The sequence below is a fragment of the Haliotis cracherodii genome, unplaced genomic scaffold (genome assembly GCF_022045235.1).
Source record: "Haliotis cracherodii isolate W230 unplaced genomic scaffold, xgHalCrac1.p SCAF_4, whole genome shotgun sequence".
Taxonomy (NCBI): domain Eukaryota; kingdom Metazoa; phylum Mollusca; class Gastropoda; order Lepetellida; family Haliotidae; genus Haliotis; species Haliotis cracherodii.
The window spans coordinates 10,302,004-10,315,246 of NW_027266297.1; the positions used below are offsets into that span (position 1 = coordinate 10,302,004).

Sequence of the window (13,243 nt, forward strand, 5' to 3'; positions counted from 1 at the left end):
AGGTTTGGTCATACACGCTATTTATGTGACGTTTCATTGAACTTGAGCGATTTTAGATATGTGTGTGCTCTTTGTCCATCACGTTGAAAGTGTGTCTTTGCTACCCCACTTCAATTCGGGCAACTGCCATGCCAATATCGGGTACTGTATGCCTGTCTTTTTAAATGTTGATATCGTTGAGATTTTGATCTTTTCAATAATTTTACCTGTGGACTTTTTGTAGTTTTTAAACTAGTGTGATTTATAACCGTGATATTGTTTCATTTGGCATCAGTTTATTATCCCCCGCCATGAAGTGGAGGGGGATATATGGATGGGTGCCGTCCGTCCTTCCGTCCGTCTGTCCGTCCGTCACAATTCGTTTCCGGAGCAGATCATATTTCTTCACCAAACTTGGCACATAGATAGATCTAGTGGTGAACTGGTGCCGTTTGATAGTTTGGGATTTTAAAAAAAGTTATTTTTTGAGTTTCCATGGCAACGACTTTGATTTAGACTAAAAATGGCAGTAGTCCTCGTTTCCGGAGCAGATCTTGAAAACCGTACCATATTTCTTCAACATACTTGGCACATAGATAGATCTAGTGGTGAACTGGTGCCTTTTGATAGTTTGGGATTTTAAAAAAAGTTATTTTTCGAGTGTCCAAGGCAACGACTTTATATCTAGACTGAAAATGGCAGTAGTCCTCGTTTCCGGAGCAGATCTTGAAAACCGTACCATATTTCTTCACCATACTTGGCACATAGATAGGTCTAGTGGTGAACTGGTGCCTTCTGATAGTTTGGGATTTTAAAAAAAGTTATTTTTCGAGTTTCCATGGCAACAGCTTTGATGTAGACTGAAGATGGCGGTAGTCCTCGTTTCCGGAACAGATCTTGAAAACCGTACCATATTTCTTCACCATACTTGGCAAATAGATAGGTCTAGTGGTGAACTGATGCCTTTTGATAGTTTGGGATTTTTAAAAAAATACAATTTTCGAGTTTCCATGGCAACGACTTTGATTTAGACTGAAAATGGCAGTAGTCCTCGTTTCCGGAGCAGATCTTAAAAACCGTACCATATTTCTTCACCAAACTTGGCAAATAGATAGGTCTAGTGGTGAACTGGTGCCTTTTGATAGTTTGGGATTTTAAAAAAAGTTATTTTTCGAGTGTCCAAGGCAACGACTTTGATTTAGACTGAAAATGGCAGTAGTCCTCGTTTCCGGAGCAGATCTTGAAAACCGTACCATATTTCTTCGTCATACTTGTCACATAGATAGATCTGGTGGTGAACTGGTGCCTTTTGATAGTTTGGGATTTTTAAAAAAGTTATTTTTTGAGTGTCCATGGCAACGACTTTGATCTAGACTGAAAATGGCGGTAGTCCTCGTTTCCGGAGCAGATCTTGAAAACCGTACCATATTTCTTCGCCATACTTGGCACATAGATAGGTCTAGTGGTGAACTGGTGCCTTTTGATAGTTTGGGATTTTAAAAAAAGTTATTTTTCGAGTTTCCTTGGCAACAGCTTTGATTTAGACTGACAATGGCGGTAGTCCTCGTTTCCGGAGCAGATCTTGAAAAACGTAGTATATTTCTTTACAAAAAGGCCCCATGAACATAGTTCACAGGAGCTAATGCATTGCACACACCCGACATGTCATATTGGCGGGGGATGTGAGTATTTCATGCTTGTTAAGGGTTGTTTCCGAGCTAATTCTTGCTCATGAGTGAGTGAGTGACGCCGCTTTGAGCAATATTCCAGCAATATCACGGCAGGGGACACCAGATTGCTCCAGCATGAGGTGAATTATTACATGTAGAGTTTTCTACAGTCAGGTTAATATTTACATCGGATTAACGTACAAATATAAGATAATAGTTTTATCGAGACGTGGGAGGCGTGGTGAAAGCAGAGTGTTTGAAGTGGATGTGGTGCCAATTTGTCAATTTGTCTGTGATAATTATTCTCATTCAACCATTGACCACAATATTATGCTGGGTTGTAGATTGGGGTATTCCCACGAAGTAGAACTTTGGATTTTGGTTATGAAATGTGTTCTCTCAGGAACCGAAAAGGGATATTTTATTGAGTTGAGTTTCACTCAGAACTATGTTCAATCAAATTTGATTGATTCACGACATGATTACCTAAGCTGTGAGGTCAATTGAAAATGACATGAAAAGCATAAATACTATCACAATGCTGGTGTACAGTATCATTTTCATTATGGCAAATGCACTGTTGGACTACACGTTCATTCCTGGGAATGGTTCGTTCCATTCTCTGTTAATGTCTTGCTGGAATATTGCGAAATCCGGCAAAAAAGCACATTCACTACCCATTCTTACTTATCGGCTTGTTTCTTTGAATCTATGGTTTGTTGCGATCTCTAATCTCAGTAAACCCGTGGAGATCCGAGTGGAGCGTTAAACAACAAACAAACACACCCTGATCAATCATTTTTTCGCAGAAAGAGCATACTGTAATTTAATAATAAATATAATATAATGATATAAACACCAACAGCTCGAGCTGCTGAAATATTGCTCGACATAAAGGGAGTTGGCTAAGTCATCCCTCTTGTCATACAGTCTAGTCGATAGTTTCTTGTGTCTCTTTATGCATAAATCCAAATATGAAAAAGACGATTTCTACTTCAGTTAGGTAAATCAGGGGAAGGGAATACGCTATTTAACTATTTATTGAAATATATCAAGATCATCTATATGCGGGTGGCTTAAGGTTTACTTCTTGGCCAAGTTCCCAAGCAGAAATTTCGATTCGTATGCATTCGTAGTCACGAAAGCCCCACAGATCAATGAATGAAGTTTGCTCTTAAGTTTGAGGTAAGGTTTACACAGACATGAAACATGTTTCAGTCATATTAATATGAATGGAAAGCACACTCAAAACAATTCATTGCGGCCCCTTAGACCCCAGGGTCACACGTGCCACCTTACAAAGCTATGGTGCAACATGCGTGATTTGGATGTGAGTCACCCTTTTCTCTATCAAAGCTTGACCCAACATGATTCCTTTGGACTTGAATAACCCTTCGTCTACCAAAGCTGTGATCTTAAAATCACATGTGCATGCTGACACATTACCAGTTTGCACATTATCACTAATGCTCTTTTGACATAAGAAGTATGTAACACGTGTTGTTTTCGTATTTTTTATTTGTAAAATAAATACCTCCTATGATCTTTGTGAAGAGCCTTGATAATGATTGTTGATGAACAGTACAAGCAATGATGAATACATGAGATGAGAAATATGTGAAATTCATACAGATAAGAATAGTATTCACATAACATGTAGTTTACATACAGCATTCACACACTTGTTGCAGCCTTCAGATAGCTCATTCTGTTCATGGAGGTGTTGGTGTGACAGCATCCATGTTGTCGAATCCCAACTTGCAGCAGGCCAGGATAGGCTCCACACACACTTGACGTCCATCAGTGCCAGTGGTCAAGGATGTACACAGCTGAAAAGAGCAGTAAGCTAATGTCATTTGTTTGTGTTTGGGAGTTAACGGCGTTTTCATAAGAACACATGTTTATCTCTTATGAGCCTGACCTGATGCATGTCCTTCGTTTTATAAAATGACTGATTCTCGCATTGAGAATTCTGTGAATTTCTGTATCATTATAATTTTCAATTTACCCGGACGGTGGGTTTGAATTTTAATGTACATTATAACAACCTATCTTCGGGTCTCGACAATAGACGACAATATATAGCATTAAAACAAACTATACTTACAGCCATTCCACGTCCTCCGTATCTCTCGAGCTGTCTGAATGGTAGGTTGGCAGAGCCCAAGTCAACGATAGTCTCCTGGTTGGTTGTGAGGGTGACAGAGGTGACAACTCCGGGGGTGGTGGTCGTTCCAGTGCCCCATGACTGACCCCATCCTTGTCCCCACTGCTGTCCCCATGGTTGACCCCACTGTTGACGAAGACCTTGACCCCACTGTTGGCCCCACACGTTGCTGTAAAAGAGACATAGTGTGGTATTTGAGATGCATTTGAAAATTATTGGTTTCCGATCATGAGGAAATGTATTTTAACTGTGAAAATTGTGAATTTTAAAAACATTGCGGGTGTTTAAAAACAATGTCACTATACTACTTCCCGAACCCTTTCCAAGGGACCAAAAGGACAAAGTACCCGTCATTACCTTCCAAGGACAGGTCCGAGTCCATCAGCAGTACATCCAGCCTCCACACGAGATCTCTCAGTGATAACGAGGTTGTAAGTTCCTGACGCGGTTGTGGTCCTCAGAACGGCAGATCCAGTCAGACCGCTTCGTGATCGACCAAACTGTATAGAAACACTTTGAACTCATTTCACTTGAAAACATACACTAATGAGATTATTATTAATGTAGTATTTGCCAGGCAATTGAAAGTATCTGGTTTCGTCCAAAACATTACAAACGTTACCAGCCTGAAAACAGTTGCCTAAACACTGCCAACTTAAGGTCCAAATACAACTATGACACCCGTATCAAATACATCACCATCGAATAATGTCTTGCTTGTATCATTTTAAGCCACCATCAGACATGGGTGTAAACTTTCTTTTGCCCGACAGTTTACTAACCTTTCAAGACGTATCTGACAACCCAAACACTAGACCACATTCAGTCAATAGATAAAACCACTTACACCCCATCCTCCCCAAGCTGGCTGCATCCTCTTCAGGGTCAGAGATACAGCAAAACCTGTTGCTGTTCCAGTGCAGGTAATGGTTGTATCTAGGAACAAATACAAGCTTCGTAGGGATCAATGGTTTACTATGGCGGTGCCTCGGAATTATGGTATCGGTCACTGCTTCAATACAAAGAGTTAAATTCTTGCAAAGAGGGAACGTCTTCTTTTTCAACTAGACACACATATTTCCAAGACATCCAGCATATCCAGTGTACAATGTATGTCAGGGAATAAACCAAGAGGCTTACAGTTCCAGTATTTCCTGTATTATTGTACAAATCTTGCCCTTGGTCATTCGACAATCATAGAGAGAATAAACCTTATCCTGGTTGTACAGTGGCTATAACTAAAATTAAAGTATCTATGAATACTTACTCTGGTAAGGGTTGATAATGTTTTGGCCCCATCCAGCTCCAACTTGGCCCAAACCCGAGCTGCCAATCCCAAGTCCATTGGTACCAAATCCAAGTCCACCAGCGCCAATTCCAAGTCCGGCTTGACCCCAAGAAGCCCCTGCCTGTCCCAAACCAAGTCCTGCATTACCTTGACCAAGTCCGGCTTGACCCCAAGAAGCCCCTGCCTGTCCCAAACCAAGCCCTGCATTACCTTGACCAAGTCCGGCTTGACCCCAAGAAGCCCCTGCCTGTCCCAAACCAAGTCCTGCATTACCTTGACCAAGTCCGGCTTGACCCCAAGAAGCCCCTGCCTGTCCCAAACCAAGTCCTGCATTACCTTGACCAAGTCCGGCGTTACTCTGACCCCAACCTTGACCTAAAGCCAGGTGAGCTATAATAGATAGAAGAGCTACTGCGAGGAACGCCATGGTAGATCTGTACTCGAGAAGAATCTGAGATAATTCTGTTATCTATCTGACCCGGTTTATATACACTACAGGTATAATAAGCTGGTAATTAATTATGTCACAGATATAAAAGAAGACACCAATCGGAAGTCCTATCCCATGTACCTTATGTAATTAAGGAATGGCTTTAAGTGATCTACTATTTACCCAGGTAAACTAAGAGCGATATATTCATTAATATCCGGTCCTTTCACTCCAGACATTTCACTGATAGCGTTTATTTACGTTATGCAATAGTGTGATTCACACAACCATTCCTGTGTAATCCGCCTTTGATATTTATTTAGTGTTAAACGGTTTATTCAGACTTTGTCGTTAACTACATATACTGTTCATTGCATTCTTATAATTTTATGAATATTATGAATAAAGTTTATAAAATATATGCATACTTTCTATAAAATATAACTTTCTCAGCTTTTAATTTTCATGCTCAAATAGTATGCAAATAATGGTCACAATAAACTGACGTACAAAAGGCAGCATACTATTGAAAATAGGATTTGACCAAAATATGACAAACGTTATTAAAACGATACCAGGCCGTAAACACTGCAAACTTAAGGTTCAAAACACAGCTATGATACCCGTATCAAATACATTACCATGGAATTGTTTCTTTCATTTTCAGCCACCATCAAACATGGGTGTTTCCTTTCTTTCGCCCTACAGTTTATTTTTCTTTATGAACAAATTGTTATTTACAGAAGTGAGTCCCTGGGAGCTTTTCACTGATTCAAGATTAATATTTTTATCTGAAGGGGAGAGTCGAGCAATGCTTTCTTTTCAAATTACGTTATTATTTTCAGGACATCCTGCATGTCCAGCGAAGCTGAAGCAAAACAACCTTTCTCCGCAAATTGTAATAACCACTGCGGTAGATTGTAATAAAATATTATTCGTTTGCAAATATACAAAGAAATTTGCACGAAGTTTAAAATGTGCGACTAAGCTGTTTGAAAATCGAAATCTGGACTTTGAAACGACTGAATTGATAAAGGCAACTGTACATCAAATTCTTGATATTTGTATTTACAAAAAATAGATTTCGACTTCCAGTGTTCGTTCGACCTTAACAAGATCAATTCCAACCTCCAGCATGTTTAAGGAAAAAAATGCTATTTTGTTTCAATTTCTATCATTCCTATTGAAAGACAGGTGCGACAAATTGTAATACAAAGTGCGGTAAATTGTAATAACATCTCCACAACCTTCCGATTTCAAACTGAATTCGAGTTCCAGTGCTTGTTCGACCTTAACATGATCAATTCACCCTCCAGCATGTTTAAGGGGAAAAAAAGAAGCGATTTTGTTTCACGATAACTGATCTTCTGGGTCGGATTCCAGCCTCGCAAAGATGGTTACTGACAGTCTGGTCCGATATCCTCCTCAAACCAGGGATGCGTCCTACAGTGTCCGTAGCTGTGGCATTGCGATGACGTAGGTGGAACAGCCGAAGGTAGCTATACTGTGCAGGGGTGGTAGCTGTTGTTCGGCCGGTTCTCGGCCGGTCTTCAGTGGAATTGAACTGTGTGTTTTTAAGAGTGTATTCGGAGTCATCCAGAGTCATCCAGATTAATTTGGTCAAGAGCGTATGAAACATTAACATTACAAGTCAGAAAGGCTTCGTTTCCAATTATTACCTTCTTAAAAGATTATGCAAACATTTCTCTAAATCTACAATATTTGACAGTAAAATAGCTTCCATATTGTAATATGGTTTGGAAATTTGGGGTTACACTTCTCGTGCAAGTATTGAAAAAATCAAGAGTTTTTACTTCAAACGTTATTTATGTGTTGATAAAAAAGTATCAACCAATGCTGTACTAGGCGAAGTAGGTAGAACCTACTTATGTGTTAATTGTTTTAGTCGCTGTATAAAGTATTGGTGCAGGCTGTTGTATATGGATAGTTATCGATACCCAAAAGCATGTCATGACATGTTGAAATCACAGGATGAAAACGCCAGCCACTATTGGTTAACGCATGTTTGTTTGCTGCTATTAAAAACTGGATTTACTTATGTTTGGATCGCACAGGGGTGTGGCAGCATATCAAATTTTATACAAAAGCAGAGATGTAAAGACATAGAGATTCAGAACTGGCATGCTAAAATTATTTCTTCATGATTTATAAACCATTATTCTACAAGTCTGTACTAAAACCAGAGAAATATATACTACCCAAAAGAAGTTAAAGAACACCCGATTCTTTCATATTACTATAGTTAATCTGTCTTGGCATGTGAGAGTAACTATAGTAATATGAAAGAATTGGGTGTTCTTTAACTTCTTTTGAGTAGTATATTATGAAGTTATGTCCAAACAAAGATCTTATCCGCATATTATTGAAATTCCGATGTTTGAGCCATAAGTTGGGTATTCAACACTTTCGACACAATGACAAAGTCAATACTGATTTACTTAAGTGCAAGAAATCTAATCATTATATAACTGAGGATGAATACCATTTTATTTTAGTTTGTCCATTTTATATGGAAAACAGAAAGCTCTACATCGCAAGCTACCATTACAAGTATCCATCACGCGCAACCAAAAATGTGAAGCTAATTAAAAATATTGCTATATAGTTGAAAATAAATCTGCCTGTATAATGCATCATAAATATTGTATTGAGATAGTATAACAGTTGTCCCACCTGTCCATGTGCAAACATGTATCTCGTGTATTGTACTCTTGGCCATGCGGCCTTTAATACCGAATAAGCTTCTTCTTCAATGCGGCCTTTGATACCGAATAAACTTCTTCTTCTTCAAAACTATCAAAATGCGTCGTCTTATTATTAGGAACCAATTCAGTCGATTTACTTCATAACTTATGTAGTTTCTTTAACATTTGATAAAAACCTGTATGTAAAAATCGTTTCGATGCTATTCATTATAGTAAAAATATTTACTCATTTTATTTTTTGTACTTTCGATTTTGCATGTGTTTTGCCTATCTTCAGTTTTATGGTGTTACTTTAGATATGTAAAGGTGGCCATCGAACGCTCATTGAAAGCGCTGCTTTGTACTCAAGCTGTACAAAAATTATCGTTCCATTATTGACATCCCTTGGACTTTCTACACATAAGTCCTAAGTCGTAATTATAAAACCTGTGTGTTGTGACAAAAGGGAACTCCATTGTGAAGTATTAAGGCCACATTGTTACTTTTTGTCTTCCAGCCTTTGGGTATAGCTCGACGGCTTCATGTAATGTTAATACTGCAAGGATAAATTAATAAAACCTTCTATAACAATATGTTCAAGGCGGACCTATTTCCTCGCAGCTTCCATCAATATGAGGTGATTTGCAATTAATCAATTACATTATTGAAAGTGCATGCAAACGGAATGAAAGTTTTACGTGTGGAAACCATAATTACGTGAAACAGGCTAGTATCGCCCAACTCAACCCAAACTACAAATGATCAAAACATGGTTAGATTTCCAACATATTGAAGACAAGTTATTTTTCAATTTCAGCTGCGGTGACTTTATAAATTAAGTGTATTATTTCTTTTTCCGTCATAGATTACACCAGAATGAACTATGTTAGAGCTGTGCAGTAGGTTACACCTATCTATTGAATGAGCCACGTTATTAATGAATGTGTTCTGAAATAGATTTCATCATGTTTGACAAGATGATAATGTACAGATATCATGCATCGATTTGTAGGCCATCGATAGATACATGTATTCACACACATGTTTTTGTGTGAAAAGGCTTGTTAATTTTCCGATTTTAATGTTATTTTGACCAATCAGAATCAAGCATTCGTTTGTGTCCTGGTAGAAATTGTAATTGACAATTAGCTTATTAGACCAATGATTGATAAGATGAGTTTGAAATTTGAAATATATTTCAGTAACATCTGGGCTCGTTATATCAATGTCAATGGAAAGCCCATAGTGCACTCTACACAATGAAATGCGGTTTCTTAGAACTCAGGGCCCCACGTGGCCATTATCAAAGCTACATGTATGATCCAACATGCATTGTTTGGACTTGGGTCACCTTTTCGTTTATCAAAGCTGTGATCCAACATGCATTCGTTGGCCTTAAGTCTCCCTTCCATCTATCAAAGCTGTGATGCATGTCTATGTTGACACATAACCAGTTTGCACATTATCAATAATTCTGTTTTCACATTAGAAGTGTGTAACACCTGTTCTTTTCGTATATTTTATTTGCAAAAATAGTTTCTTGTATTCGTAAAAATATCCCCTGTGCTTTTGTTAGGAGGTAACAGGTGACCCAGTATTGTCTGGTTATTACAAAGGCGTTGTCATATAAATACCACAAGTGTAATCAGTTTTGAATTGTGAGTTACTTTTTTGTCGGCGTATTCTCATATACTACAGGATCAGGAAGCGTGAGTGGTGGTTACGTTATTAGCTTTTGATGGTTGTTTCACATCAAGTTCCCTGAAGTCTATCAGAGCCATGATTGAGAGAGGTAAGGTTTACACAGACATAACACATGTTTCAGTCACATTTATATAAATGGAAAGCACACTCAAAACAATTCATTGCGGCCCCTTAGACCCCAGGGTCACACGTGCCACCTTACAAAGCTATGGTGCAACATGCGTGATTTGGATGTGAGTCACCCTTTTCTCTATCAAAGTTTTGACCCAACGTGTTTCCTTTGGACTTGAATAACCCTTCGTCTACCAAGGTTGTGATCTTAAACTCACATGTGTATGCTGACAGTTTAACAGTTTGCACTTTATTACTAATGCTCTTTTGACATAAGAAGTATGTAACACGTGTTGTTTTCGTACTTTTTATTTGTAAAATAAATACCTCCTATGATCTTTGTGACGAGCATTGATAATGATTGTTGATGAACAGTACAAGCAATGATGAATACATGAGATGAGAAATATGTGAAATTCATGCAGATAAGAATAGTATGCACACACATGTAGTTTCCATACAGCATTCACACACTTGTTGCAGCCTTCAGATAGCTCATTCTGTTTATGGGGGTGTTGGTGTGACAGCATCCATGTTGTCGAATCCCAACTTGCAGCAGGCCAGGATAGGCTCAACACACACTTGACGTCCATCGGTGCCAGTGGTCAAGGATGTACACAGCTGAAAACAGCAGTAAGCTTATGTCATTTGTTTGTGTTTGGGAGTTAACGACGTTTTCATAAGAACGCCTGTTTATCTCTTGGCCTGATGTGATGTCCTTCCTTGCCTGACCCGATGTCCTTCGTTTTATAAAATGACTGATTCTCGCATTGAGGATTCTGTGAATTTCTGTATCATTATAATTTTCAATTTACCCGGACGGTGGGTTTGAATTTTAATGTACATTATAACAACCTATCTTCGGGTCTCGACAATAGACGACAATATATAGCATTAAAACAAACTATACTTACAGCCATTCCACGTCCTCCGTATCTCTCGAGCTGTCTGAATGGTAGGTTGGCAGAGCCCAAGTCAACGATAGTCTCCTGGTTGGTTGTGAGGGTGACAGAGGTGACAACTCCGGGGGTGGTGGTAGTTCCAGTGCCCCATGACTGACCCCATCCTTGTCCCAAAGGCTGTCCCCATGGCTGACCCCACTGTTGACGAAGACCTTGACCCCACTGTTGGCCCCACACGTTGCTGTAAAAGAGACATAGTGTGGTATTTGAGATGCATTTGAAAATTGCTCGTTTCTGGTCATGAAGAAATGTATTTTAACTGTGAAAATTTTAAAATACTTGACATTTATAAAACATGCTGGATGTTTAAAAACAATGTCACTATACTACTTCCTTAACCCCTTCCAAGAGACCTAAAGGACAAAGGACCCGTCATTACCTTCCAAGGACAGGCCCGAGTCCATCAGCGGTACATCCAGCCTCCACACGGGATCTCTCAGTGATAACTAGGTTGTAAGTTCCTGACGCGGTTGTAGTCCTCAGAACGGCAGATCCAGTCAGACCGCTTCGTGATCGACCAAACTACAATGAAATTTTTGAAACTCATTTCGCTTGAAAACACACACCTCACGAGAGTAGTACTAACGTCTTAACTGCCAAGCAAAAGAAAGTATGTGGTTTTCGACCAAAACATTACAAACGTTATTGAAACGTTACCAGACTGAAAGCAGTTGCCGAAACACTGCCAACTTAAGGTCCAAAACACAACTATGATACCTGTATCAAATACATCACCACCCAATAATGTTTTGTTTGTATGGGTGTATACTTTCTTTTATCATAACTACTTACACCCCATCCTCCCCAAGTTGGCTGCATCCTCTTCAGGGTCAGAGATACAGCAAAACCCGTTGCTGTTCCAGTGCATGTAATGGTTGTATCTAGGAACAAATACAGTTGGACACTTCATGTCACGCAATATACTCATACAAGAATTAGTTTCAGTAGTAAGTAAATGTACAAGCTTCTTAGAGATCGACCGTTTACTATTCTTTTGCGGTGCCTCGGAATTATGGTTAAGGCCACTGCTTCAACACAAACAATTAGATTGTCTGAAAGGAGGCAAACATCTTCCTTTTCACAAAAGACACACATATTTTCAAGACATTAAGCATATCCAGTGTACAATGTATGTCAGGGAATAAACCAAGAGGCTTACATTTCCAGTATTTCCTGTATTATTGTACAAATCTTGTCCTTTGTCATTCGACAACCATAGAGCGAATAAAACTTATCTTGTTTGTACAGTGGCTAAAACTAAAATTAAAGTATCTATGAATACTTACTCTGGTAAGGGTTGATAATGTTTTGGCCCCATCCTGCTCCAACTTGGCCCCAACCCGAGCTGCCAATCCCAAGTCCATTGGTACCAAATCCAAGTCCACCAGCGCCAATTCCAAGTCCGGCTTGACCCCAAGAAGCCCCTGCCTGTCCCAAACCAAGTCCTGCATTACCTTGACCAAGTCCGGCTTGACCCCAAGAAGCCCCTGCCTGTCCCAAACCAAGTCCTGCATTACCTTGACCAAGTCCGGCTTGACCCCAAGAAGCTCCTGCCTGTCCCAAACCAAGCCCTGCATTACCTTGACTAAGTCCGGCGTTACTCTGACCCCAACCTTGACCCAAAGTCAGGTGAGCTATGACAGATAGAAGAGCTACTGCGAGGAAAGCCATGGTAGATCTGTACTCGAGAAGAATCTGAGATAATTCTGTTATCTATCTGACCCGGTTTATATACACTACGGGTATAATAAACTGGTAATTAATTATGTCACAGATATAAAAGAAGACACCAATCGGAAGTCCTATCCCATGTACCTTATGTAATTAAGGACTGGCTTTAAGTGATCTACTATTTTCCCAGATAAACTAAGAGCGATATATTCATTGATATCCGGTTCTTTCACTCCAGACATTTCACTGATAGTGTCTATTTACGTTATGCAATAGTGCAATTCATACATCCATTCCTGTGTAATCCGTCTTTAATATTTCTTCAGTGCTAAACGGTTTATTCAGACTTTGTCGTTAACTATATATGGTGTTCATTGCATTCTCATCTGACAATAATGGCCCAAGAAAATATGGTCCGTCTTTCTCTTTGCGATGATATTATTTATGATTATTATCATGAATGAAGTTTATAAAATATATGCAATGTAAAATGTTTTCAGCGTTTCATTTTCATGCTCAAATAGTATGCAAATAATTGTTATAATAAACTGCCGTT

General features: G+C 39.1%; 2 protein-coding genes across 2 annotated transcripts; both read right to left on the minus strand.

Moving 5' to 3' along the window:
- Positions 1–3,361: 3,361 nt before the first annotated feature.
- LOC139480392 (uncharacterized) lies at positions 3,362–5,531 on the minus strand. The gene is made up of 5 exons (XM_071263457.1): positions 5,084–5,531; positions 4,664–4,752; positions 4,174–4,316; positions 3,757–3,985; positions 3,362–3,478 (listed from the first exon to the last, which is right to left on the minus strand). Exons 1-5 carry the CDS (start codon positions 5,529–5,531, stop codon positions 3,362–3,364), a joined length of 1,026 nt encoding a protein of 341 aa, XP_071119558.1.
- Positions 5,532–10,558: 5,027 nt separating this feature from the next.
- LOC139480246 (isoniazid-induced protein IniB-like) lies at positions 10,559–12,687 on the minus strand. The gene is made up of 5 exons (XM_071263284.1): positions 12,303–12,687; positions 11,809–11,897; positions 11,396–11,538; positions 10,969–11,197; positions 10,559–10,675 (listed from the first exon to the last, which is right to left on the minus strand). The coding sequence occupies exons 1-5, from the start codon at positions 12,685–12,687 to the stop codon at positions 10,559–10,561; spliced, it is 963 nt and encodes a 320-aa protein (XP_071119385.1).
- Between the last annotated feature and the right edge of the window lie 556 nt (positions 12,688–13,243).